At 47.7% G+C, this 13,049-nt stretch overlaps 2 protein-coding genes across 4 annotated transcripts in view; both read right to left on the bottom strand.

Annotated features, from left to right (window-relative positions):
- The window catches only part of EFL1 (elongation factor like GTPase 1), a 339,962-nt gene that overhangs the window by 110,661 nt on the left and 216,252 nt on the right, over positions 1–13,049 (bottom strand). The gene's annotated exons all lie outside the window — the stretch shown is intronic.
- The window catches only part of ADAMTSL3 (ADAMTS like 3), a 143,647-nt gene that overhangs the window by 29,122 nt on the left and 101,476 nt on the right, over positions 1–13,049 (bottom strand). For all 3 annotated transcript variants that reach the window (XR_006655667.2, XM_045196616.2, XM_024561776.3), the window contains exons 18-21: positions 8,350–8,542; positions 8,087–8,266; positions 5,093–5,246; positions 1,911–2,982 (exon numbers count right to left, since the gene is read on the bottom strand). Coding sequence is in view for 2 of the 3 variants with exons in the window: in XM_045196616.2 (XP_045052551.2) it covers positions 1,911–2,982; positions 5,093–5,246; positions 8,087–8,266; positions 8,350–8,542 (1,599 nt within the window). In the remaining variant the exon portion in view is untranslated. The remainder of the gene's footprint in view (positions 1–1,910; positions 2,983–5,092; positions 5,247–8,086; positions 8,267–8,349; positions 8,543–13,049) is intronic.

Raw genomic sequence — 13,049 nt, 5'->3', positions numbered from 1 at the left:
ATAGATTTCATTATAACCAAATTACCGAAATTTCATTAATATGATTTTAGATCTCACATTCCCACCAGCCTTTCAGGGTGAAATGCCTCTTGCCTAGTTTTCGTGTGGTATCACAGAAGAACATCCACAATCATCTGAAAAGGCTGTTAAATTATTCCTTCTTTTTCCAACTAACATCTCTGGGTGAGGCCAAACTTCCTCTAGAAGCTTTGGTGCAAAAAAACATATCCCAACAGATTGAATGCAGAAGTATGAGCATCCAGATGTATTTTATTAATCTGGACATTGATTTGCAAAGATAGAAAATGATGCCATTGTTACCCGTAAATTTTTTGAGAATATTGCTTTTCAAAAATTATGTTATATGAACAAGTCATCGGCTGATTATGGTTGTTTCTAAATGGATGAATAAACAAATGTTTTAAGTGTTTCTTGGCTTTAATTTCCAATGTGGTAAACAGCAATAGCTGTAACTCACATGCCCAGAAGCTCCTTGGGCTCCTCAATCAATTAAAGGGGTCCTAAGACAGAACAGATTTGAGAACTGCCAAGGGTATTGATCTGGGAGGTTCACTCCACTTCTGAAATTTCATTTCGCACGAGGGCAAACAATTTAAAAAATTAAATCTGTTCTATCTTTTCATTCTAAGTCAAGGCCTATAGTAAGTTATTATAAAACATTGAATTATACCTAGCTTTCTCCTGGTGGACCACATATTAGGCTCAATGCCCAAAAGACATGATACAAAGTAAAACTTGCATTTTTAATGTGCCTCGTGGTCCACAAAACAATTTAACATCTGCTATTTTGTTTGTGTTTCTGAATAGTCTCCAGAGGCAGATAAGGTGCAGCCTGAACTCTTAAATGCAAATTTAAAAAAGCAAAATGTCTACAGCCTTATGTAGCAAGATTTAGAGACAGTAAGGAATGCAAAAGGAATTAATATTCCTGTTAATCCCTGTTATTTTATATAAAATCAATGAATTGTGATATATTGGCACTGACAGATCATGATAAAATAACATATGACTTTGTTATTTTGTTGTGAACAGCTCAAAACACTTTGAACCATGTTATCTTCTAGTTTTTGGATTTTATGACATTAAAAACTGCACGACATAGGAAATTACTCCAGATGCCCAATCTCTCTGCCAAGGTGAGTGTTTGTGCGGTATCCAGACACCGCGGGCAGCGTTTAGAGATAGGGCCCTTCGTTCTGATTGGCCATGAGTTAGTCACGGGCTCCTGCTTCTCAGTGACATCACAGGAGACTGTGGGCCCCGGCCCTGCCAACCCCACAGGGCTGACGCCGGCTCAGATAAGATCCCACAGTTCCAAGATATGTCAGAGCACTGGACGGGGATTTGCAATATAGGACAACTGCACGCATGCCTACTTTTAAATTGGCCTTAGACTGCTTTCATTTTGAATGGTAAGTGCTCTGCGAAGAGAGAGGCTGAGAGGTGTTCAGTCACACGTCCCACTGCTTGTCGCTCCTACACATGAATGATGGGGAATAACGCCGTTGAATGTCACGAATTCGAAACCGTATTTGAAAAACACATCGTTACATTTTGGGGGATTCTTTCCTAAACTGGATTCTTTTTTTAAAGATTTTATTTATTTATTTTTAGAGAAAGGGGAAAGAGAGGGAGAGAAATATCATTGTGTGGTTGCCTCTCACATGCCCCCTACTGGGGAACTAGCCCTCAACCCAGGCATGTGCCCTGACTGGGAATCAAACCGGTGATGCTTTGCTTCGCAGGCCGGTGCTCAATCCACTGAGCCACGCCAGCCAGGGCTGGAAACACATTCTTAAGAGAAGGAATTTGAAAATATTTTCGAGAAAACTGGAATAACCATTCACAAGGTCTTGCAAAAAGGAACAGTGGACCCTCCTCCCACTTACTTTTCTGAGGGCTGTAGCGAAGCTCCGTCTTTGGTCCATGCGTAGGTGACCTCACTGGGGGTGACAAGCTCACACAGGATATTGATGACCACCGTCTTCTTTGTGATGTACACTGTATTTCCAATCGTCGAAGTCACGGTTTCATTAAACGAAATCGAGGCGGGTTGGCTTTGCCTCATGAGAACTGGTCCCTTTGGCTTGAACGTCAGCTTGCCTGAGTTTTTCACATTCAGGCTTTGGGGTTCACGTCCCGTGTCCCCTCTGAGCTGAGCCGCGGGAGGCACCTCCTCCTGAGTGGCCCTCCACAGCAGGTGGACCGGCTGGGCCTTTGCTAACTCGACCACCAGCTGATATATCACCTGCGAGGCAACGTCGTCGCTTATCTCCCCCGTCTCCATGAGCAGACTCATGTTTCTTATCAGCTCGTCAAACTGGGCTGTGTCCACGCTATATGCTCCCTGTTTAATGGCTGCTTCAAACTGCTTAGTCTTCAACTCCCAGGAGTTGGCGTTGCCTGCAGAATTGGGGCAGTGCCCCAACAGAGCCCTGAGGAAAGGCTGGTTACTCATTTGGCCATTGTCCCGGTAAAGCTCATTTTTGTTATTCCACATCTGCCTCATCTGATGCCACGTGGCTGCCAAACCGTCGGCTTTGCTGTGGTCCATTTCCGGGAGCTCCTGGGTGCGCTCTCCGAGGGCCGGGGGTGCGATGAGCCGGTTATCTGTTCCAATGAGCTTGAGGACGACAGTCTCCTGGGCAGAGCCCGCAATGCAGCGGTATAGGCCGCTGTCAGGGGCCGAGAGGCTGTGGATTTTCAGGGAGCCCGACTTGGTGATACCCAGGCGTTTGGAGTTCTGCAGACAGTGGCCATCCTTCTCCCACTGGATCAGCGATTTCTGGAACCGCCGCACCGGGCACTTAATGATCACAGAGGTGTTGGGCAGCAAGTAGGCCCTGCTACCCACTATCAGGTTAATACGCTTCTCTTCCCTCGTCTGAATGTAGACTCTCTGGACACCCAGGATCTGAGGACCCGGCTCACCAGGTTTTGTCTTTATCTCTGCTTTCATTTCTGTAGGGGGGCGGAGGGAGAAAAAAGAAAAAGAAGAAGACACCAACAAATATCTCAGTAAGAAAAGTTTTTTGACAGTGACCTGCCAAGGCTGATACAAGCCAGAGTGTCCCAGAGAAAGGCAGAAAGGGTGCTGTAGGTCTGCGCACAGGGCACCGGGCGGTGTGACAAGGGTGGAGCCAGGGCCAAGTGCGGGAGGACAGTGGGAAGGTGGTGGAGACGCCGCAGGGGTCGGGAGGATGGGAGAATGGAAGTTCGATATGGTAGGGAGAAGCCACATTGCAGCCAGCGAGGGGCCCTGAGCACAGCGGTGGCATGAGGCCAGGCTGCAGCTGGAGGGGAGGCCCAGCTCAGGGCGTGCTGGCTGTACTGGGAGTGTGCATTCCTGTCTCCCGTCAGCTTCCATGACCTACGTGTTGGCAAGCTAGGGAGTGGGGTGGGGCAGAAAAGAAATATTACTGTCTTTTTCTCCCCCCCCCCCACCTCCGTAAGACTTATCGTTTTCCTTAGCTCCCCGCTGCATGCCAGGATAATTTACAATCTCATCTGGTACCACAGTGCATGCCCTCAGAACCACGATGCGGTCCCACATGTTATTCTGTTATTTTAGAGAAGGCTGCCAGCATTACTTTAATTTCACTCTCCTCTCAGGCAGTTTACGGTCCAGCCACACTGCTATAAAACCATCCACAATTAATAAAAATGAGATCGATAAGCCGCTCGAAGCATGATAGTGCGCCACACACCACAGACAGTCCTCAAGTCCGGGACCCCATCAAGCCCAGCCCCTCGAGGGCTTGGGCGCTGCAGATTTTAAACATTTGTTCTCAAAGACTTCCCGGGGGAAAAAACAAACGTTCACATTGTGCATGAATCAGCAGGGAGAGGTGGCTAAGAGCCTGGGCTCAGGCACCAGACGGCCTCGTGGTCAGCGGCTCCAGGGCCACTGGCAGCTGCAGGTCCTCACTCAGGTCTCACACCTTTTCTACCTGTCGGGCTCCTTGTCTCTGAGCAGGGGCTGTATGTGTCTCAAAGTGGTACGGAGACCAAAGGAGTCGATGCGCGGAAGGAACTCTCCCTAGTAAGCGCTCCACAAGTGCTACTGCTTTTAGAAACGTTGTTATTGTGGTTCTGACTTTGTTGTGTGAGTTTCTCCAGGAATGCTGTTGGTAAACTTAGATTTCGCATATACACGTATGTTTTCCTAAGCAGCATAAAAACAATATTTTCTGAGCTTTTTTCCTTACTGTCAGCTCAGGGGGGTCCCTGCCTGAGGTCATTAATGTTATCTTACAGGTGAATAATTAAACGGGGTGAAAAATAAAGCTAGAAATACACCCAGAAGCAGTGCATGTCCGGTGTGCCTGGTCCCCATCTCCCATCCCACCTCCCACCCCACTTTGCTGCCTCATTTTCAATTGCTGTAGGGACAGTACGCAACCCCTTTCTTGTCACCCTCCTGCATAAAACACACATATGCACATGTAAACATGTGTCCTCTCTCACACACACTGGAAATACAGACACACACTACATATATATCAGCTTTGGGATAGTTTTAAGCCATACTATGAACTCTCTATGTCAAGCTGATATAAGTCATAACTTAGTAATTATAATTAATTATAATGTAAAGAATTGAAGAGGTATCCAAACTGCCATTTGTAAAAAACCAAAGGTATCTCTGGTTTTAGATTAAACACAGGATGAGATACTTGGAAAATGAAAAATGCTTATCTCTTCTACTTTTATAGAAGGAGTACGAATATATCGTTAGGGAAAAAGAAAAAGAAAAAAAAAAACGAGACCCAGAAAGTATTGTGGCTTAACTTCTACAAGGAACACTCATGAATTCTACGTGGAAAAAACCATGGTCAAGTGCAGGGCGTAAGGAAGTAGCGATGCAGGTGAGGAAACCTAAAAGACACAATTGTTCTATGGGCGGACAGTCCTTCAAACTGACTTTCCCTAACACTTCATCTTGGCCTTCAGCATTATCCTGTTTGCTGCTTACAATGCTTCTGCCTTCTGCGTGGCTTGCTTGACCTACAGATTAGAAATATCCAGTTGGTACTCGGAACAAAGATGCACAGGACGTTCGCACACTTACTGCTGCACTCAGGCATGTGGCACGCTCTCACGAGAGGGGGCCCCGGGAGATCTCGGCACGAGGACTCGCTGAGGGGGACGCGCCGGCCCTTGGCGGTCAGCCTCTGACACACCGGTTTTCTTCGCTGGGTGCCCACGCCACAGCTGACAGAGCACTGTAACGAGAATTGCACAGCGGGATGAAGTGCAGCATGGCCACACAAACGTGGCCAGCAGCAAGGAGGAGCTTGCGGGACAGTGTGCCAAAACGCAAGCCACTTCCTGGGCTCTGTTGTTGGTTAAGACGAGGAGAGCTCCCATCTCTCCTCTCCTCCCCTCCGTTGCTCCATCCCTTCCCGTCTCTCTTTCCGAGAGAGGAATTAATTCCCAGGAACCTGCTGTCGCCGGGGATTTTTGGCCTTACACTTGATGTCTAGTTTATTTTTTAACTATTTATTATGTAGTAAGATGACTTTGCTTTTTTTAAACAAAGATATGTACCCAAGACCAAGAATTCAAGAAACAGAAATGTATAAAAGGGACATTTTTTTAAAAACTACCCAGACTACTATACATAAAGTAACATTAATATTTCATGCTCATTATGTTCAAAACATTGATATTTGATCATCATTGTATGGACATGCAATTTAAAATTTTAATTAAGTAATTAGAAATTTTATATTAGGTATATTGGCAATTTTATTAGGTATATTAGGAAAAAACGAATGTAAAATTCAAAGTGTGGTTGAATGTCTTATTTTTTTTCCCACCATAAGTGATTCATTCTCAAAGAATCCTCTAAAATGAAGAAAGAAAAGTGAAAGAAACTAACAAGAGACTCGTTCAGGTCGTTATTTTTAATGACATATTTTACCTTCCAAGAATAGCTATTGACCCGCTGTTAAGAAGGAAGAGGAAATAAGCAGGTTTCCATTCCCTCCTACCTCTCTTCTCCCGACCTCCCAGTTTTCATTACACTGTGTGTAGAGAGTGTCGAGATTTCTGGTATTCTGGGTCTGCCCTACAGCGCAGTTGCTGGCTGAGTGCCGTGCATCCCGCGTCTGACTGTGTCATCCCCTTTCCACCCTGCGGTCCGAGTCTGCGCGGCCCCAGCCCTCTGGACCGTCTGGGTGTCATCTGGCCCTGGACAATTTTCAAGGAGGCCTGACAAAGTGACTACCTCTTCTGCACCAGTGCCACTGGAAGAACCACCAAGATGAGGGAGCAGGCCTGGGTCGTGCTTTCTCTGCCACCGAAGTGTGTGAGCCCTCTGCCCCCTTGCACTGAACGTCACGGGAACACGAGGCCAAAGAGGGAATTTTTGTTCTCTGTCTGCCTTTTCTGCTCAGAGGCCTATGGCTCTTTCTGCTACTTTTTTTTAAATCCTCACCTGAGGATATATTGATTTTAGAGAGAAGAGAGGGGACGTGGGTGGGCAGTGAGAGGGAAAAAGAGAGAGAGAGAGATAGGGATATCAACGTGAGAGAGAAACATAGGTCACTTGCCTCCTGTTTGCACCCTGACCAGGAATCGAACCCACAACAGCCATGTAAGTAGAAAAATTAAAAAACACCAAGGAACACCATGAAGGTCCAACAAAACAGTCACAGGCTCCGACAAAGCACGGGGAGTACAGACAGCCTGCGAGAGCTCATGGATCACAGAAGACCCCCATTTGGGAACAATGCTCCTTTCTTAGAACTTGGAAAGCAGCACAAGAATGGAAAGCTCCTTTGTGCCCAAAACTTTGACCTAAGGAAATCAAGGAAAACTAATGTAGCATTGAATGAGCAAAGCCCAGACAAGCCATGAGCGGAGCTAGTGTTGGGGAGAGGGGATTCCTGCAGCTGCCGGCCAGAGGCCCGGCTCCGTGGAAAATGGGAATTTTGGCATGGCTACTGAGCCTGGCTGGGGCCAGGGTGAGCAGCCCGTTTCAGTGTGGAATGGGGGACCGGCTGCCCCTAAGTGAGCCATCCTGCGGCAGAGGGACTCGTCTGGCCGAAAGCTGCAGAGAGGTTGGCAATTTGCTGTCCGAGTCTCTGCCAAAACAGAGCAACTCTGGCCCTGGCTGGTGTGGCTCAGTGGATTGAGTGCCAGCTTGAGAATCAAAGGGTCACCAGTTTGATTCCCAGTCAGGGCACATACCTGGGTTGTGGGCCAGGTCCCCAGTAGGGGGTGCACAAGAGGCAACCACACATTGATGTTTCTCTCCCTCTCTTGCTCCCTCCCTTCCCCTTTCTCTTAAAAAAAAAAAAAAAAAAAAAAAAGAGCAACTTAAAAACAAGAGGAAATTTCAACTAACAGGAAAACAACTGAACCCAGGGGGGAACCCAGGCTGCTGGCGCCCTGTGTGCCTGCGGAACTGAAGGCTGGCTTCTGGTGTCCGAAGCTGACAAGGGCTCAACCCTCCTGCATGCGTGTGCACCTGCTCCTCTTCCCAGGTGGAGGCTTCCCAGACAGGTGGCCCAGCTGGGACGGGGAGGGTTCTTGACTGTGCTTGGCCTGACCTCTTGGAGTGTGACCAGCTTGCTCTCGCCCCGAAGAATGGTTGCCTAGGGAACTGACGGGCCTCAGGTCCACCCTGGCTCAGGTGGGTAACCTCTTTTACCTACTCTTACTTCTCCCAGCAAAACCTCAGCCCCTGAGTGATTTTCCTGTCCTGGGTGAGCAGGCCTGTGCTTTTGTAAGGACCGCTATGGCAACACCATTTTGCATCTCCCCTGGCTCTGCAAAGACTCTGGAGAAGAAGAGCATTTATCTGCTCAGAGCTCGGAGGGACCAATCAGCAATCTTATGGCTTAAGGACACAGTAAGCTAGACAGGAACCCCACCGCGTCGCTCAGGAAGCGACTCCCCACTAACAGGCAATCACAGTGCGGATCACCGTGATTTTAGGGAGTGCAGACTGCACCACACACTGGTCCCAGCCCTCGTCTTGGGGAGGAAAGACTTGGCTGCTGGGACAGCGGAGGGGTGAGAACGCAGGGAGCGTAAGGCTGGGAAGGGCCCTTACCTCGGACCAGTCTCCCACGGTTAAGTGCGGAGGGCAGTCAGTCCTGGCGCAGGACTTACGGGACGCTGCCCTGGGTCCCTGGCATAGCTCGTCTGGGAGGCTCAGAAAGCTGCCATCCGTTAACAGCTGCCGGCAGGTGACTCGCCGGTTCTGAGTCCCACCACCGCACGTCCGGGAGCACTGGGGACACAAGTAGGGGCCGGTCAATGCCGGGCTCTTGTACTGTGGGCCTGGAGGGCGGGGGCGGCCGCGGGCAGCCATACCTGCTGCCATTCTTCAATGTGCCAGCCAGGCGGGCAGTCAAACTGATTGCAGGCTTGCAAGGCGTGGGGCTTCTCGTCTCTGCACTCCTCAGAGGGGGCGGGGGGCTCCCCGGAGTGCAGGCAGTGCACATCTCGGGTCTGGATCCCAACACCGCAGGTGGCTGAGCAGGGTCCCCAAGCGCCCGTGTGCCACCTGCACCAAAGAGCAAGGGGGGGAAGTGGGACTGTGCGATGAGACCGTGGTCAACAGCCTAAACACGACAACCCCAGGTTCTCCAGAGCCCCAGGCTTCACCCACCGCGTGCAGAGCCTGCAGCCCCAGCAGCTCCAGCATTATTTGCAGGTCAAATACAGAAAGACGATGTTGAGGGGCAGGAAATGTCAGGGGCGCGGTTAAAGATTTTACCCACTGGGGAGAGTCCAGGTTGAAAGGAAGCCAATTTCTCCTCATGCTCACCTACCACCAGGTATTAATAACGAAACCTAGGTTTGGTTTTGAATAGCGCTCAAAGCAAGGATGATTTATGTAGGTGTCAGAAGAAATTTTAAATGCTGAGAAATACACTTCAGGAACATTTCAGGGCTCCTGGATTCATTATTTGGAATATCCCTATGAAAAATTCTTTTATGTTAGCATTGGATTTACTATATATATACATACATATACATACACACACACACTGTGATTCCCTTCCAGTAAGATCTTGGAAAAATCAGGTTTCCTCATGAAACATCTGTAAAAATGAAAAACCAAGGCAGCTGCTTTTGGTACATATTTCCAAATTGCCTTCAAGGGAGAGAGTCCCCGTTCACACCGCCTCCAGAAGGGTGCGTGCCTGCGCCCCCCCCACCCCACACCAGCACCGGGTGAAACCATTGAAGAGTCTCTGTCCGTCTACGGGACGGAAAGTTGTACACTGTGGTTATTTTACCTTGTGGATGTTTCATTATTAGCCAATATAAATTTCTAACTTGTTACTGTAGAGATACCATGAGGATACAGTTGTAAAATGTTTATAATGTACATTAAAAAAAAGTTTGTTCCAGCATCATTTGTGTTAGCAATAACTAAATAAATAAATATTAAAGTAACTTTTACAAAGTGGAAGGGAGACCATCTTAGGAAATAATTGCTAATTGATACAGCACAATGCTAGTGTCCATTAAAATAATAAAGTAGATGTATAGTTATTCACATGCAATACATTCATAATATACTTTTATCAGGAAAAAAGCAGGCCATAAAATAGCAAGTACAGTGCTATTGTTTTATGCCTTTATGAACGCACGTAGTACAAGGCCTGGATGCTTCTACACTTAAACGTTAACAGTGATGGTCTCTAATTTATAGGATTTTTATTTTCTCTATTCTTGCTTGTGATTTTTCATATAATAAACACTCATTATCAAAAAAATAACTTAGTTTTCTTGTAAAAGAAAATCATATTAAAAGTGGTTTTCAGTTTTTCTCATTTCTAAGTTTCTATAATAAATGTTTTATTGTTTAAATTAGAAGAAAAATTCAAGACAAATACAATAGGACAGGAGCTAAAATGTTAATATATGAAGGCAAAAGTTCTCAATGAAGACATAATTACACAAGTGTGGAGAAAATAAGTAAAAATATGTATGAAGTGGGAGCTAAGAGCTGTAAGAAAAATAGAAGAATATAAAACAAAAAAAATTTAAGATGTAAAACACTTCTGTAATCCCCTGGAATATCAAGGATGCAACCTCTAATTAAGATACAGGGAATTTAATAATATATTTGAAAACCTAGACAAAATAGAGAAGTTTTTAGGAAACTATGAAAAGCTCCTTTCAAGAAAGGGACTAGATCCTGCTAATGTGCTGCCTGAACTCCTATAAATTTTCCAGAAGCAGGTGAATTCCCATGTTATTTAAAAGGTTCCAAAATAATCTGGGAAAAAAGCATAGAACAATCAGTTAGAGGCACCAGGGACTGGAAAGGAAACATTTTAACCAAGAAATGGGTAACAGTATCTTCTTATTAACAATGAGCTACCCAATACAGAACTTTTTTTTTTTTTAATTCAAGAACTGGGTGATAAATTGGTACACAAAACACACCCACCTTCCCTCTCACTTTCCCACTTTGCTCCCTAGAGGTAGAAGGCCCCCCTTAGAGTAGTGGGCCCACTAAGTAAGCCTGCAGGTTTCTACAGGCTGCTGGCTCCCCCTGGAGAAGGCACACCCCACACATCACAGACGCTCAGCAGTTAGAGGGCAGACTGGGGAGAGCAGCCCCACAGAGCAAATAACCATGCAACACCCCACCTGGGAGAGGCCGGCTCAAACATCAAGTCCATCTGCCTTTGGGTAAATAAAGATGCGCCAAGTGTCCAACCCAACCTCGCAGTAAGTTTCACCCTGGGGCCAGTAAATATTTGTAGGGAAAATATTATGCAACACCCTGTTCCTATTATTCCTACACCGCTGCTTTTTAGAACCTAAAACATTTCTGTAAACTTACCTTTATTTTGGCAGCAACCCTTTGTCTCTGCTGGTGGTGGTATTTTTCCCCCCCCAACATAACTCTCAACCTTCAAAAACGTTTATTAAAGCTGTGACTTTGAAATGAGGAATAGTATTTCCCTTCACAGAAAAACAGACTCTGAATTTTGCAAAGTGGCCAAAACATACTGGGTGCTCTGCTCTTTGGAGCCTGGAGGCTCTGTGGGGAAGACGCTGATGAGGAAGATAAGGAGAGTCGGCTCCGGCCCAGGCCCCAGGGGGCAAGGGACAGAGCATCCTGCCTGCCCATGGCTGGCTGGCGCATGGGGGGGGGGGGGGGGGGAACCAGCACACACCCTGCGGTGGCCTGCCGACAGGGTTCCCAGACTTGTGAAATCTTCTGATCTGCTGAGCAAAGGCAGGACAGCGGTGCAGACCAAATGCCCCCTTGCCTTGACCTCCTGGGCAGGCCAAGCAAAGGCTGCTGTTTGTAGAACTAAAGCCAGCCCTGAGCCTTTGGAGCTGCTCACGAGTAGACAGGAGGCTGAGAGCATTGAGATCAGGCATAGTTCTGGAGACGCAAACGGAAGCACTCCTCCATGAGGAAAGATCGGCGCCGAGGGGGACCTGGGGGACCCTGAAGTCTCTCATTTTCCATCATTACTCAGATGAAGGAACTAGGCGAAGGATGTGACAGAAGAAGACCTGACTAGGTTCCACCCCATGTCCCCGAGGCATCTCAGCTTCTCTTGGGACTGGAGGAGTTCCCCTGCGTCGAGTGTCCTGGGTGAGGATCCCATTTCCCATCCTGCTTGACTTCTCTACACAGTGAGAGGGGAGCCAATAGTTACTTTTATGGGAGAGAATTAGCATATTCCATGGCAGAGAAGGGTTCCCGGCAGAGGCTGCGCCACGCCCAGGAGGCATGACTGAGTGTGAGAGCTGGCACAGTGAAAATTACTATGGCCGCTGAGCAAGTTCCTTCGGGTAAGTGACCGTGGGTGGTGAAAGAGGCAGTGTCAGGAGATGTGGTTCAAGAACCCAAAACCGGGGTCGAAAAGGACTTTATATGCTGTGTGGGGTTGAACTATCCGCCCCCAAGGATGTCGAAGAGCTGACCCCAGTACCTGCAGATGTGACCTTATTTGGAAAGAGGGTCTTTGCACATAATCAAGTTAGGATGAGTCAGTAGGGTGGGCTCTCACCCATCACTAGTGGCAGCCTCATTAAAGGGAAATTCGGGCGCTGAGACAGACAGAAGGAAGACAATGGGGAAACGCAGAGACCACCACCCTCAGGAGCACCGAGGAATGCCAGAGGCTCACAGAGGCAAGGTGTTCCCTCACAGCCCATTGTCTGCAGGGTTGAAGGAACCAACCCTGAAAACAATGCCTGGGTTTTCGCCCTGCTAGTCTCCAGAACTCTGCGACCATCTGTTTGTGTTCTTTGAGCCGCTCAGCCTGTGATCCTTCGTTACAGCAGCCTCGGGAAACCAAGAATAGGCCAAAGTCATGAATGTGGATTTTAATCCACGATGGAAGAGTTTCGTGTGGGAGGTTCACACAGTCACTCTGCACAAGTGTCCAGGGCCATCTGAGCTGCCCACAGTTCAGGCCACATGGGTGTGAATGAAGGCCGTGGCCACTCAGAATGTGCAGGACAGATTTATAAAATATTGGGTCCTGCCCTGGCTGGTGTGGCTCGGTGGGTTGAGCGCTGGCTTGCAAACCAAAGCATAGCCAGTTCAATTCCCAGTGGGCACATGCCTGGGTTGCAGGCCAGATCCCCAGTAGGGGGTGTGCAAGAGGCAACCACACACTGATATTTCTCTCCCTCCCTTCCCCTCTCTGTAAAAATCAATAAATAAAATCTTTAAAAATATATTGGGTTATAAACCATTGGGGACACCGTGTCTGTGTCATCAGAGGAGAGCTGACCCAGAAAAAGCCCCTTCACGGGAAGCCATGATGATTGCAGAGGATCCACCAAGACCATCAAGGTAAAGGAGACAAAGGAAGGGAAGCCTGGGGCTGGATTCCAGAAGGTCTTGTGTGAGAAGAGAAGCCTTGGGCTATGACCCCCATAGCCAGCAACACCCAGGGACAGAGAAACTGGGGGGAACTTTCTGATGAAACTCCCTTCTGATGAAATTCCCCAGGATCTCAGGACTCAAGCAGGGAAGCTGATGAACTTTTAAGGTCAACCTTTCCTACCAAGGAGACCCA

This window comes from Desmodus rotundus, chromosome 10 (genome assembly GCF_022682495.2).
Source record: "Desmodus rotundus isolate HL8 chromosome 10, HLdesRot8A.1, whole genome shotgun sequence".
Taxonomy (NCBI): Eukaryota; Metazoa; Chordata; class Mammalia; order Chiroptera; family Phyllostomidae; genus Desmodus; species Desmodus rotundus.
The sequence above is the reverse complement of the archived record's forward strand: the minus strand, read 5'-3'. Positions and strand labels throughout refer to the sequence as shown.